Source organism: Styela clava, chromosome 11, assembly GCF_964204865.1.
Source record: "Styela clava chromosome 11, kaStyClav1.hap1.2, whole genome shotgun sequence".
NCBI lineage: Eukaryota > Metazoa > Chordata > Ascidiacea > Stolidobranchia > Styelidae > Styela > Styela clava.
In genome coordinates, this window is record NC_135260.1 from 9,759,636 (window position 1) to 9,772,345 (window position 12,710).

Sequence of the window (12,710 nt, forward strand, 5' to 3'; positions counted from 1 at the left end):
TCACAAATGTGTGATCATGAACCGTTTTGTTATGGTATCTCCTAAAAAACTATTGTTTTTATTGCCCTTTTTATTTTGTTTTTATTGTGTAAGTGATCAGCTTTCAGATAAAGAAGTCAATATTCTACAATATAGTTTGCTTGAAAAAGTACGCAGCCATTTTTTCAGTTAAATATTGCTTTATTTCATTTTTTTCATAATTTGAGCTGTTCGGATGAATAAATGCTGTCAAAAAAAATTGCTTTGTATTTTTTTTTTGCAAATGTTTCAATAAGAATGTAAAATACTAATGAAAAGCTCCTGGATACATTTACGCAATCAAATCGAAACTGAAGTCAATTTTTATTTCCAGCTAGAAACCGGTGATAATGTTGTGTTTCCCCATGGCCTCGAGCGGTATATCTTCCCATTGGGGTATAATAAAAGTAAATCCAGAGTAATGCACACTTGGATTAGGCAAAATAGGCAGATTATTAGATTTTTTGATGAAGCATAAAAGCTTATTAGGAGCTTGTCCACTGAGACGCTCATACATTTCCCGCTGTTACGGATTTTCAATAAATCAAATGAGGACGGTTATTAAATTCATCATACTTCAAATCGTTGACTGGTTTGAAATTGGAACATTTAGGTGACAAGAAAAGGCACAAACAATAAATCAATCCCGAACAGCTGCAGAACAGAATCAGAGATTCCGATACAAGCAAGTGGTCACGGAACGTTCGCTTAATCTTCATCGCGTCCGTGTTTCCTTACTCTTCCAATGATGACAAATTTGTGAATAATTTATTGGCTATCTTCAATCAGTACAATCCGATTTTGGTATGATTTGATTTACACGATGGTATAATATAATCTTTAAGTAATGCCATCAGTGAGTTTCGAATCTGTAAAAAAAATGATTTGATAACTTGACTTTTGCTCGATGAAAAAGCAGTTAACTTGTGACACCAAGAAAACATGAGGATTGCAAGATCTTTGAGCCACAGTTAAATACGCGTTAAGCGCACCTTCAATCACATGAGGAACTCGAAATTCTCAGCTGATAATATTTTAAAAGACGAAACTGACTATTTGTGATTAATGAAATGACTGGATGGAATAAGGGTGAACCCGTGAAAAAGAACCCATAAATTACCCAACTACTGCTACGAAAACGAAGAAAATTTATTTAAGACTTGACCACTAGAAAATTGAAGGGGGGGGGGGGGGGGTATAGATTTTTAAATATTATACCCGCTTTAGTTATATATATATATATAATAATACTTACATCAACTATATCAAACATACGTTTCAACTTCACATCACGCCAATTCCAGTCCAACATAACAAGTTTCAAACAATCCAAACTTAATGATCCTGAAAAAAGGAAAATTTTGATTCTTCAATCCAAGATTGAAACAAAATACCAATATCAAAGAAAACTGAAAATACGGTTACTCGGTAAAGTCAAACTAGTAAAACAATAACGAGAAAAAGTATCTTAACTTTTTTTTAGATCCCGAACCAAACAATAAATTATCCCGGAGCTGGACGGTGAAAAATTTTCAACATTGAACTCAAGTCCCACACTAAAAACATTCGCCTATGCAAGCCTCCTTTAATAGACAGCTAAGAAAGCTTAAACTTTATGCTTTTTGTGTCTCTGAGGAAACTTCCTACTTTTAATTTAGTTTAAAAATTTGACTCCAGTGAAGAACTATGCCAAACTCTAGACTCCACACCTTGAAATAAACTTAGATACAATGTGCCATCACTGAAGTCATTACGATTAGGATAAAGAAAATTAGAAGGAAGAAAATATAGACGATAAATAAGCTCAAAATTGCGAGGAAAATCTCATCCGAGGGTATACATAGCAGAGTCAACACGCAAAGTGTTTTAAATTTATCAACAATCGCGGAAATGTGAAAACATTTTCTACTGAATTCATACAATGTAGTTGGGCAATTATTTCCATACCCATCTGGAATCACAACTTAAATCATGGCGATTGTGTCGAAACGTCAAAGTATCGTAAAAATCGATTGCTAAGCTCTTAACCATACCAACAAACTTCTTCTCAACAAGTAGAATTGTCGCTTGAAAACGCCTCTTGCCAAGACACGGTGTACAAAATTGAATAAAGTAATTGGAAACGGAATCTGCCTTCCATAGGACAGCATAGAGTTGTAAGCGCGAATGTCCCAAACGCCGATGGCTACAAAATTCAACATACATATATAGATCGATCGCCCATGAATCCAAGCCTTCATTTCCGAGAAGCCAATCGGAAGCAATGATTGTGCTTCTGGAAGGCAAGAAGAAGTCAAAATAAGCTTCGTGTTTCGCGATCCACATGCAACATAAATTAGAGGCTTCCCAGCGCCACACTTGTACCACATTTCTGACTCGTACCTACAAATATCACATCATATATTTACTCCAACCATTAGCCTGTCTATCATACCAAGAACACGAATACCACTTCAAATGCATTCTGCAACCGTCTGTCCCAAGTTCTATGTCGACTTCAACTCGGAACAACGATGCTGCAAGAAAAATGTGGTACAAGTGGCACAAGTGTGGAACACGGTATTTTTAAAACAAATTTGTTGACAAAAATACTCGCGACAATTGGTTTTGAAACTTTTTTTTATATGATAAATACGGGTTAAAAGTGATAAAACATATTAAAAGAAAAGAGGTGCAAATAAAAAGGAACAATAGGAAAAAATTAAGTAGAATATTGAAGCGACAACGCCACTCTTATTCCACTAAGAAATTTCAAAAATAACTCATGTAAGCGTAACGTAAAATTAATTCGACCAAATTTATGATACAATAAAAGCAAACCAAGATAGTACTGAGTGATAAAATGGAAATTAGAGCGCGATGACCCCATGGCCACCATGTTTGATCGAACCAAACCGAAAAACAGATGAACCATGCCAAACGGAATAGATCACGCTCATTTCTAGAAAAGCAGAGTAGTTATACAAGTATCAGTGGTTTCTTGTCCAACGCCTTGTTAGGAGTGAACGTCCCCACAAAAATGCATTATATCTGAATATTGTGCGCTAGACATTTTGATAGAAACTTTACTTCAATATTCCAGTTATCTGTGCAGATTTTTAACAGTGCATAAAAAGAATAAGGGACAACAATATCAAAAAAGGCAGTAATAAAGTGTATTTTAACGAAAATTCAAATCCAAATTTTTATTTCGTCAACTTTTTTTACACAAAGATCAGGCGTATTCGTTCATCATCTCCATGTTAGGTAATGCAAACCAGCTGGAGAATCATTCAAGAATATCTTCATGAATTTCATTGAAATCTACAGAAAATTAAACCGCCATGCGTCGTGTTATATGCATGCTATCCACACTGTCCTCTATTCCACTGTCCAGTCCGTTTCCACTGATTGATCGTATTGACAACGCTTTGGTTTTTGGCAGAGGCGGTGGGATAATAGGCGGGGTAATGACCTAAATGGAGTAAGAACGTTTACGATAAAGAATGTTTTTATGGGTTAAAAATACAACATTCCCCTTTTTGTAAATTTATCGCAGTAAACAACGATGCACACTACAATATCATTACATCGTGATGGCGTTTGAGATTAGTTTGAGATTACTTTGCCCGTCTTCGGTTTGCATAACTTTCGATTACGACCAAAATTTCTATTCTGAACGCCAAAATGCTTCAAATTAAAAGTATCCAATCCACGAAAAGTGTAATAAATTGAACAACCAATTTATTGAATCAACGAGATTACGGTCCTAAAAAGGCGAGTGCTTTTTCAAAGCGCTGGAAAACCAGATGTCACTTCTTTTTTTCTAAACGCGATTCTTTTATTCTAAGATAGAAAGTAAAAAAGCAACAGAAATCTAACATACCTTTGGGTCTTTTATCGGGTACGGATGAGGAATCTTCCCAGGTTTTATTTTCACCTTCCTCACTCTTGGTATCGTCGTACCGGGCCCAGGTAAGTTGGAGCGCGAGGGTCGAGGTAATTTAGACGGGGGTCGCCAAAATCCTTGAAAAGGAACGGAAAAAAATTAGTTACAAAGTCAACATAAGTGACGACAAAGATTTGAAAACCATAATATTGTGGCGACAACAAGATAATAAAAGTTGTACAAGCACTCTCTCCTAGAGCGATTGGCTGCGATATAAGCTGTTGGCAATCTAGATCAAAGATGAAGCACATGTGTTGCCTTGCTGTCATGATACTGTGAATAGATCAGCATCAGTAGTAAATGCATGTGATATTAGCATGTTCAGAATCGAACTTCTCTGGAACGACTAGCGGGTAATATACACAACATTGTCTAGCGGGTTATACAAGAGGCCGTTGGTCGATCATATAACTAATCCATCGTGTGGACTTTCCTATCTCTTAGAATAAATATGACAAAACATTTGGCCATAATATTGCTAAATCTTTAACAAAATTGATCATGCACATGCATATTCAAATCATGCGATTTCATTACTTCCTAAATTTTGATTTACTTTTCAATACTTTATGTCAAATTCAACAAGATATTTATTTTGTATAAATGAATAATTCAAACTCTGCCATTACCAAATAAAATATTAGATTCAGAGACGGGGTCTCATTTCCAATTTACCAGAGTCGAAACAGGAGTCGTTTTCGGGGCCCGATTTATTTCCCACCCCCACCGAATACGTTAATACACATATGGAACAGCGTCACAATAACAAACCACACTCACGTGCTTACCCCTGTGCCATTTCAATTTAAATATACAGAAGATGAGAGCGATGATGAGCGCAACCAACAACAAACAACCAGCGACTGCTATTCCAATTTGTGCTCCCAAACCGAAAGGTAAACCCCAACCAGAACCTTGCTTCAGAGATATGGTTGTAGTGTTATCTGAAATAAAAAAAAAATCAAACATTATGATTGAGTGATGTTAGAATACAATGAACAATTGGAATCAAATAAGATTTATTATATTGTAAACTATTAAAACCATATAGTTTGAACGAAATTTGGCCAGTAGTTTGAAGCGAATTTCGAATTCAAATAATTTTGCGTCCAGTACTATAACGAGACGCGTTCTAAAACTTAGTAATTTTGTGATGAGTTTGGGTCCGTTTCTGTATTTTATCTCGTATGGTCATACCAATAATTACTAGCCCACAAATAATAACAAGATTACAAACTCATCAGTACTCTATTGGCCGTGAGATCCCACGCGTTTGCAAAGTGTGAGTGAGTTTATTTCAACAACTTCTGTTATGTGGAATTCACTACCTCAAAAGAGGTTCAAATTTAAGTTTACGAAAGATTCACTTATAGTAATTTCACAATATTACTGGTACCGAGAATAAATATAAATACTAATTTGAGCTCCGTACTTGAAATAGTGGGGGTTGTAGTTGGCTTTCGTGTTCCAGTCATAAGTGGTGTTGTGACGTCATCGAGACACTCTGGACAAATATCGATATGATTTTCTGTATCTATGATGTCATCACCATCATAACATAAAGATGATGAAACGACTACTTTGTCCTTATTAACACACGATCGACGCCTGAATGGAAACAAAAAAAAAATCAAATGTTTGGATGTAAACGCCGTATGGAACTAAAATCAGCTTGGATTAAATATTCAGTCAGTAACCAAGTTGACTAAGATACAATGATTATAATTATACACACACAGTGACTTCTTTTATTCCTACATGTTGCGAAAAAAATATGTTTAGTAGACGCCCTGCATATACGCTCAGGATACCATTCTACGCGTGCAGTCATAAAAGGGAAGACGCTAATATATTTGGTATGGATTCTGTTGGTTTCACCGCGGAGCAAGATTCTCTGGTACGACGTTAGCAACGTTAAAACTTTTTTGTTGTACATTAATTGAAGTCAGAGTTGAAAGTAAGCTCAGTAACAACAAAGATGAACAGGCTGATTTGAGAAGCAGATATCATACCTGATTCTAGTACACGATTCAGTTATCGTTCCACATTCACTCCATGTAGACCATTCTTGCCATCTATTACAATACGATTCGTCAAGTCCATTCTGACAATCTGTAATTCCATCACAGACTCGAAATTTTCCGATACATTCAGCAGATGTGGCAACGATGTCTTCTTTAACATAAACACGACATCGGAATTGATTGAGACAATATTGACAATTGTTTTCATCAGAACCGTCGACGCAGTCTTTCGTACCATCGCAAATCTGAAATGGAATTTTGAAGGTATTATTATGCTCAATGCGTGAATTAAACAAGTCTGATAGCAACAAGAGAGAAATGCTCAAATATACCAACACAAACGTTAAATGACAAATATGGACAGAGGCCGTCAGCAAAAAATTCCAGAAAATGCGGACGAATTTTACCGAATGTCATGTTAAGGTGTGCCTGTGGATTCCAAAACCAGCAAAACTTTGGATGACATATTGACTGTGTACCCGATGACTCCACAATTCGAAAACGATAAAGTAATTGCACCTAACAAAGTCGATTTTCTTAACAACCGTAAGACGAACAACAACAACAATTATACAGCTAAACTATCCATGCGTCCACTTCGAGTCCAATGATACCAAATAAGGAAATCTATAAGATCTAGTTTAGAAAATTTTCCTTTCTTTGCTCGCAATGGGTTCTTAAAACGACGTGGGGTGTTGAAATAATACAGATGTTTTTTTTTTGTGAAATTTTATAGAGGAGACTTCGACAAATGCCACGATTTCGTTTTAAGATAGATTTACTTCCTTTATTTGTTTGCAATAGGTTCTCATTACGACGTTTTGTTTTTTGTTTTCTTGGGGACAATAAAAATTTTATGGAGTAAACTTCGGCAAATACCAAATTTTCGCCCCAAAATTTATTTCAATATTTCGGAATCGAAATACATGACAAACATGACTCTAAAATAAAAAGAAATTTTTTTTAAATCCTGTAGGGCATAGGAACAAATTTTTGTCAAACAGGATATTGATTTGAAGCAGATATACTTTCAACCTTTAATGAATATCATTTGAGATTTGTTGGTATTAAAAAAAAATCACACGAAATGTAAAATTTTTCTTTATACCGTTACTAAGTTGATTATTGAGTTCATTAAGCACAATAGTTCTACTCAACTATTATATAATTAATCGTCAACTTTCTAGAAATTGTAATTTTTATGCATTTCAATTTAATTCATTGATAATTTCAAGAAAGATAATCATAATTCAAGTAAAAATGCAACAAGCTATTAAATATCATGCTTTGAAAGACATAGTAACTTGAACTGTGATCACATTGTAATTAGGGTGTGCCTTTCTCCGGCAATGCTTTATAATGGCATCATCAATTAAAGGCATCTTTTCGTAATATTACGTCGCATTCTTATATTATGATATCTTATTATTGTATTATGAAATCATACTACGTTTTATATAATGACATATTTGAATTATGACGTCACAGTATTATGACGTCACAGTATCTATATAATGACGTCAGATTAGTTTATTATTTCTAGTAATTGTATTAGCATTCAAGACAATAAGTAAAGCGAGGGATGAATTTAATTTTAATTTTCTTAGCTGACGTGTTGATCCCATTAAAAAGCAAATAATGACAGATTTAAAAAAAAAACAATGACACTAACATAAAAATGTATAAAATCAACTAAAATATCATGATAATATTCAGTCTATTTAATTGATTCCGAGGCGAGCGATGTTGAAGAACCATATTGGATTATGATGTACCAAATCTCACACCTGCTACATTGTTAACGCAGCAATAAAGTCGTCATAATTGTCATCAAATTGTTTTCAATTCGTCTCACAAGATTTTCGCCGTTGCCGCAACAATAATTAAAAGGCAATATAACATGATCGATAAGTAATAAAATGTCGCAGATAACGGAAGTTCGAGGACGAGTATATTTTTTGCTGCATTATTTGCCAATGATAAACTTTCTCTTGGCGTCAAGGTGGTAGAAAGAAACACAACATGTAATTATTTTCACTGAAATTGAAACGCTTTGAGAGGATTTTTAGCTGAACGGGTTGGATTCGAAATCGAAAAGTATATTTATATGAAATCCTCCATAACTTATATTACGTTGTTTTATTTCAAAAAAACAGAAGATGGTACAATTTGCCGTAAACACAGGCCTCCCTCGCGAAGAGAGTATTACCCCTATCAAAGGTGAAAATTGTATTTCTTCGAATGGGTGGTATTTGAATAGTTTGACATTTAAAATTATTAACAAATATTGAAGTCAAAACATTAAAAATATTCGGTTGATGAATAAGTTATGATTTTAAACAAAGCATATTTGACAAACAAAAAACATGGATTTCGAACAAAAAAAAAACGATCTTTTTCAAATAATATCAATTCAAATTTCGTTTAAATCGAATTGTATGTACATTATATTACATTTGAGAAATTGTCAATTACGACTTCGAAGTACACACCAGTCAGTATTTGCGAAATCTTCCGGCCTCGTGCCAAAATAACCTGCTATTCACAACCTCCATATAAGCACTATGAGCGAGTTATACTTACCATCGACCACAAACTCTAGGTCACAATTTTGTACTTGATTGATAGCCGCAGAAACCCCTAATTGGGGCATTCACCTATTAACTTCGTACAAGTTCTATGAACTTCAATACATTATTTATAATAATTTAACAACACGCATTATAGATATGTCAGATGGTGTCGTGTAAACATGAATATAGATATCAATACGTTTTTGACATTATGTGTTTACCATTACCTGTAAATCAGCGTATACCTGTGATACACTTGACCCTGAATTTACATAATGAGTGCAATATCATCTGCAGCTTTCGTGGCAATCGGAGTTCAACACAGAAGTAAAGTGGAAATTTATTGATGATTGATTATGTGTTATAAAATTGATTTGGTTTGAATATCAGCTATTTGAGGGTGGATTTAGTCGGCATATTTATCTCGAATGTTGTCTCTGATTTTGACATTTTTGTGTTTACCTATTCAAGGAATTATCATTAGTAGACCAATTCTGACAGTCCCGTTTAAGGAAATGTGAGTATGTGAGAAAAGTTTTCAAATGAAATGTTTTAAATGTCTTTAAAGAACGAAATATTCGTAATTGTAAACGAAGTGCACGTATGAATCGTTTTGTTATTATGTTGTTGTTCATCTTGTTAGTATTTCTTCTATTCTTGTTATGAAAAAAATCGCTTTTTTCATTAACTACTGGACCAATTGCTTTGAAATTTGCAGTGGTTAAGATTGTATTTTTTGATGGAAGGCTAATACTTTTATTTATTTTGGGATCCGTTTTTGTCTGCGATGACGTCATCAAAATTTAAAATTGCTCGCTAGTTGCTATCTGGTGGTCAGTCGAAGTCGTGAAGACTGCGGTACCGGTAGTCCACAGCGACAGATTGCATACCCGTACTACTTCGTTTTTTTGGTTTCGTGTCCATATATTTGAGCATTTCTCTCTTATGATTGAATATAAAAATGTTTTGGTCCAATCCAAGGACATAGCTTAGTTGTTACGAGGATAATCAAATCGTAAACATCATTACATCACATTTTTTAAATTTAAACTTCAATTTCAGATAAGAAGTGAATTTCAACGGGAAAAAATTTTTTTTGAGAAACACCATTCTATGGATGAAAAGCACAAAACATTCATGCTTTATTACTGACTGAAAGAAATTTCTTAGAACCTAAAAATTCGTCACAAACCTGAGTATAATTCAAACATTTAGGATGTTTTCCTCCGCATAAAAATCCATCACACCATCCGCCATAATACGGACATAAAGTTTCGTCTTTTCCACCTCGACAGTTTTTAACGCCATCACAAACCTAAACATAGAAAAAGGTCGAATGTAAATTTCTAAAATTTTACCGTGAAATAATGCAGGAAAATGACCTATTTACCCTGTTCGAAAACATAATAATTTGCACGTAGATTCAAGTCATGGATATGTGTAGTAAAAATATCTTTACAGACATCACATTTGCATATCAATCTCAGATATATTAACATACGAAGACGGGTTTTCAGCAAGGTATGACAAAGTCGATGATTATTCTAGAATTCCATTTATCTCACATTTGCTCTTGCTACACAAAACACCAAAGTCGTGAGTGCGCTATTGGTATTGTTAGGACTACTACTCGGTGCATGTATATGTTATATTACATAAAGTAGTCTATAAAGAAATCATAAGTTTGCGTCTTGGATTTGCGCAAAAACTGTATGGGCCGTAAGTTTCGCTATTTCCTACAAAGAACTTTACAAAAGCGCTTTTTCCTTTTTAAAAATCGATCGATCTGTGCACAGAAACATTGTCACGAAAACTTCAATATATCAGTAAAATGGATGAAATATTTTGTTGAGTGGATTTCGTTGTTGCCATTCTCTTCACATTTTAACACTTGTACGGAACATTTGTAGGAAACCTTTATAAATATTCATAAGATTTTCTGATATATCCGATAAAAATACCAGGTACAAAGGTCTCGCAAAACGTAAATTTGAGGTTTTCACAACAAGCAAAAACCGGAAGTGTATACTATCCCGTTCGTGCAATTTTTCCTAAATGTCAGTAGAATCACATTGTTGGAATTTATATTGGTATTTAGAAATTTGCATATAAGTGGAATGGCGTATTGGACTAAATACATATTTTTTTGAAAAGTTAACATTTCATTCTCGCTCACAGAATATTTAGCGTGTTAAATACTAAGACTTTGTATGTATTTAAAGCAAAAAAGTTATCGCGATATGTTGAATCAAAATTCGCTTATCAGTTCATTTTAAAACTGCTGAAGCGATGGTCATAACAGTGATATATTAGAAATAATTAATATCAAAAATTGATTTAAATTGATATCGTAACAAGTTGTTAAAGAAATAATCATGTTATTGATTTATTATTATCATTAGGTAAATTGATCATTTTATAGTGTCTCCGATTATGAAGCAAGCAGAAACTACACATACAAGAGTTAAAATCATAAACCTTAAAATTTGCATAAAAATTATGCCTAAATTATGAATGAATAGACATTAAAAATGTCGGATAAAAGACCTCGAGTTATGGTGCGGGGGGTGCCAGGGTTACTGGCGAATGCACCATTGATAGCTTAAATAAAAGTACAAAAAAAAAAAAAAAAATCTGTTGGGTAGACGATGCACAACAGAACAATACGAGTATAGCGCTTTATGTACAAGCATTGTTTGAAGCGAGAAACTCTTGTTTAAATGATTTATTGAAAAGATAAAAAAGTTCACTACATATTTTCACTCCAAATCAAAATACAAGTAGGGATGTTAAAAACGAATCGAATATTCGAATACATTCTAATTCCAATATAAAAAAATTTTGAACTCAGGAATCATTTAGAATATTTATATTTAAAAATCGGAAAATTTAACCCTGGCATATCCAAACGAATGATATTCGCCGATTTAGATGTCACCAACATGGAGATATAGTGATTTATGTACTTTTCCACACGAACATATCGACAATTTAAAAAGTATACGATATTCCATATTAAAATTATTTTTTTTTTTTCAGAATGTATTCCGAATAGTGAAATATTAGGGTTTGGCCATTCACTCCAAGCTAACAAAATTTGTGATCAAATTCTTTAGCACGACGTGATAAAACGCACAGGATATACTGTTCGACGCAAATGAAAATAAATTAAACTTATTTTTGTAAGCAAAATAAATGCATATTATGTATCACACACAAGCAAGGCTTCCCAGGGTAACTTCACAAAACTAATAGGAACATTACGCACCTTGGACATTGGTAAACACTGTTTTCCATCAGTTTGATCGTTACATGAAAAAGTATCATCTCTACATCCGTAACATCCTTTCTCATCCCAACTATCATAACATTGTTTGATGCCATCACACTGTAATAAAAAAAACTATTACTTGAAAAAACAAAAATTACAAATACATTTGAATTATGCAGTTATGAAATCCACATTTATACAATATTCGGATTGCCTGATTTTTGTAATTTCAACTTGTGAAAAAGTTAAGTCTAGTAAAATCCATCATCAAAATATAGAATACTTCTTCTAAATTTTGTGAATTAAAGAGAAATTTGTCAACTATGTCGTCACTGACCAGGAAGAATTGAATGGGATTCTATTGATTCATATTTTTTATTTGAGACTAATTTCAAGCTGTGTTTCAAATCAAATTAAGTCCAAAGGATAAAAATTTGGAGTGTTTTTTTTTGCAGAAAAATTCATTTATCAATTTCTGTGATAACATGAATATACCGAGGAAAATTGTTTCGTCATTGTCGCAGAAGATATTTGCGCTGTGGTCTAGATTCTAGAAAGTTAATAATATATCGTAAACTTACTCTTGTTATGTTGTTGCATAAATGCTTCAAATCGGCCGGTTTGCAGTGACCAACAGGTTTTACTTTTCCGTTACAGCATTCATGGCTCCATCGTTCGTCAATCAAAAGTACTTTAGCTTCATTTGAGCATTCCATACAAACGTTAAGTTCGTCATTATATTGCGTTGCATTTTCGTACGTATTATAATCATTTACGTCTGAATAGGTACCGTTTATGCACCATCTTACTTCGGCCGCCGAAAAATCGCATTGTAAATAAGTCATAACAATAGCAAGAACGTAAAATTTCGTCAGAGAAAACATTTTGGGTCAAAA

At 33.7% G+C, this 12,710-nt stretch overlaps 2 protein-coding genes across 3 annotated transcripts in view; both read right to left on the reverse strand.

The window, feature by feature from the left end:
- Positions 1-159: 159 nt before the first annotated feature.
- The window catches only part of LOC144429987 (uncharacterized protein C3orf26 homolog), a 50,054-nt gene continuing 37,503 nt past the window's right edge, over positions 160-12,710 (reverse strand). Inside the window, exons 9-10 of the mRNA XM_078118241.1 lie at positions 1,274-1,362; positions 160-887 (exon numbers count right to left, since the gene is read on the reverse strand). Coding sequence (XP_077974367.1) covers positions 804-887; positions 1,274-1,362 — 173 coding nt within the window. The 3' untranslated portion in view covers positions 160-803. The remainder of the gene's footprint in view (positions 888-1,273; positions 1,363-12,710) is intronic.
- On the reverse strand, positions 2,653-12,710 carry LOC120347178 (uncharacterized). 2 transcript variants are annotated; one of them, XM_039417063.2, is made up of 8 exons: positions 12,396-12,710; positions 11,812-11,931; positions 9,736-9,858; positions 5,959-6,215; positions 5,379-5,554; positions 4,735-4,890; positions 3,884-4,023; positions 2,653-3,472 (listed from the first exon to the last, which is right to left on the reverse strand). In XM_039417063.2, exons 1-8 carry the CDS (start codon positions 12,696-12,698, stop codon positions 3,332-3,334), a joined length of 1,416 nt encoding a protein of 471 aa, XP_039272997.2. In that variant the 5' UTR covers positions 12,699-12,710; the 3' UTR covers positions 2,653-3,331. The 2 variants fall into 2 exon arrangements, 1 of the variants encoding a protein (XP_039272997.2); XR_005570072.2 differs by having other exon boundaries at positions 3,333-3,472; positions 4,727-4,890.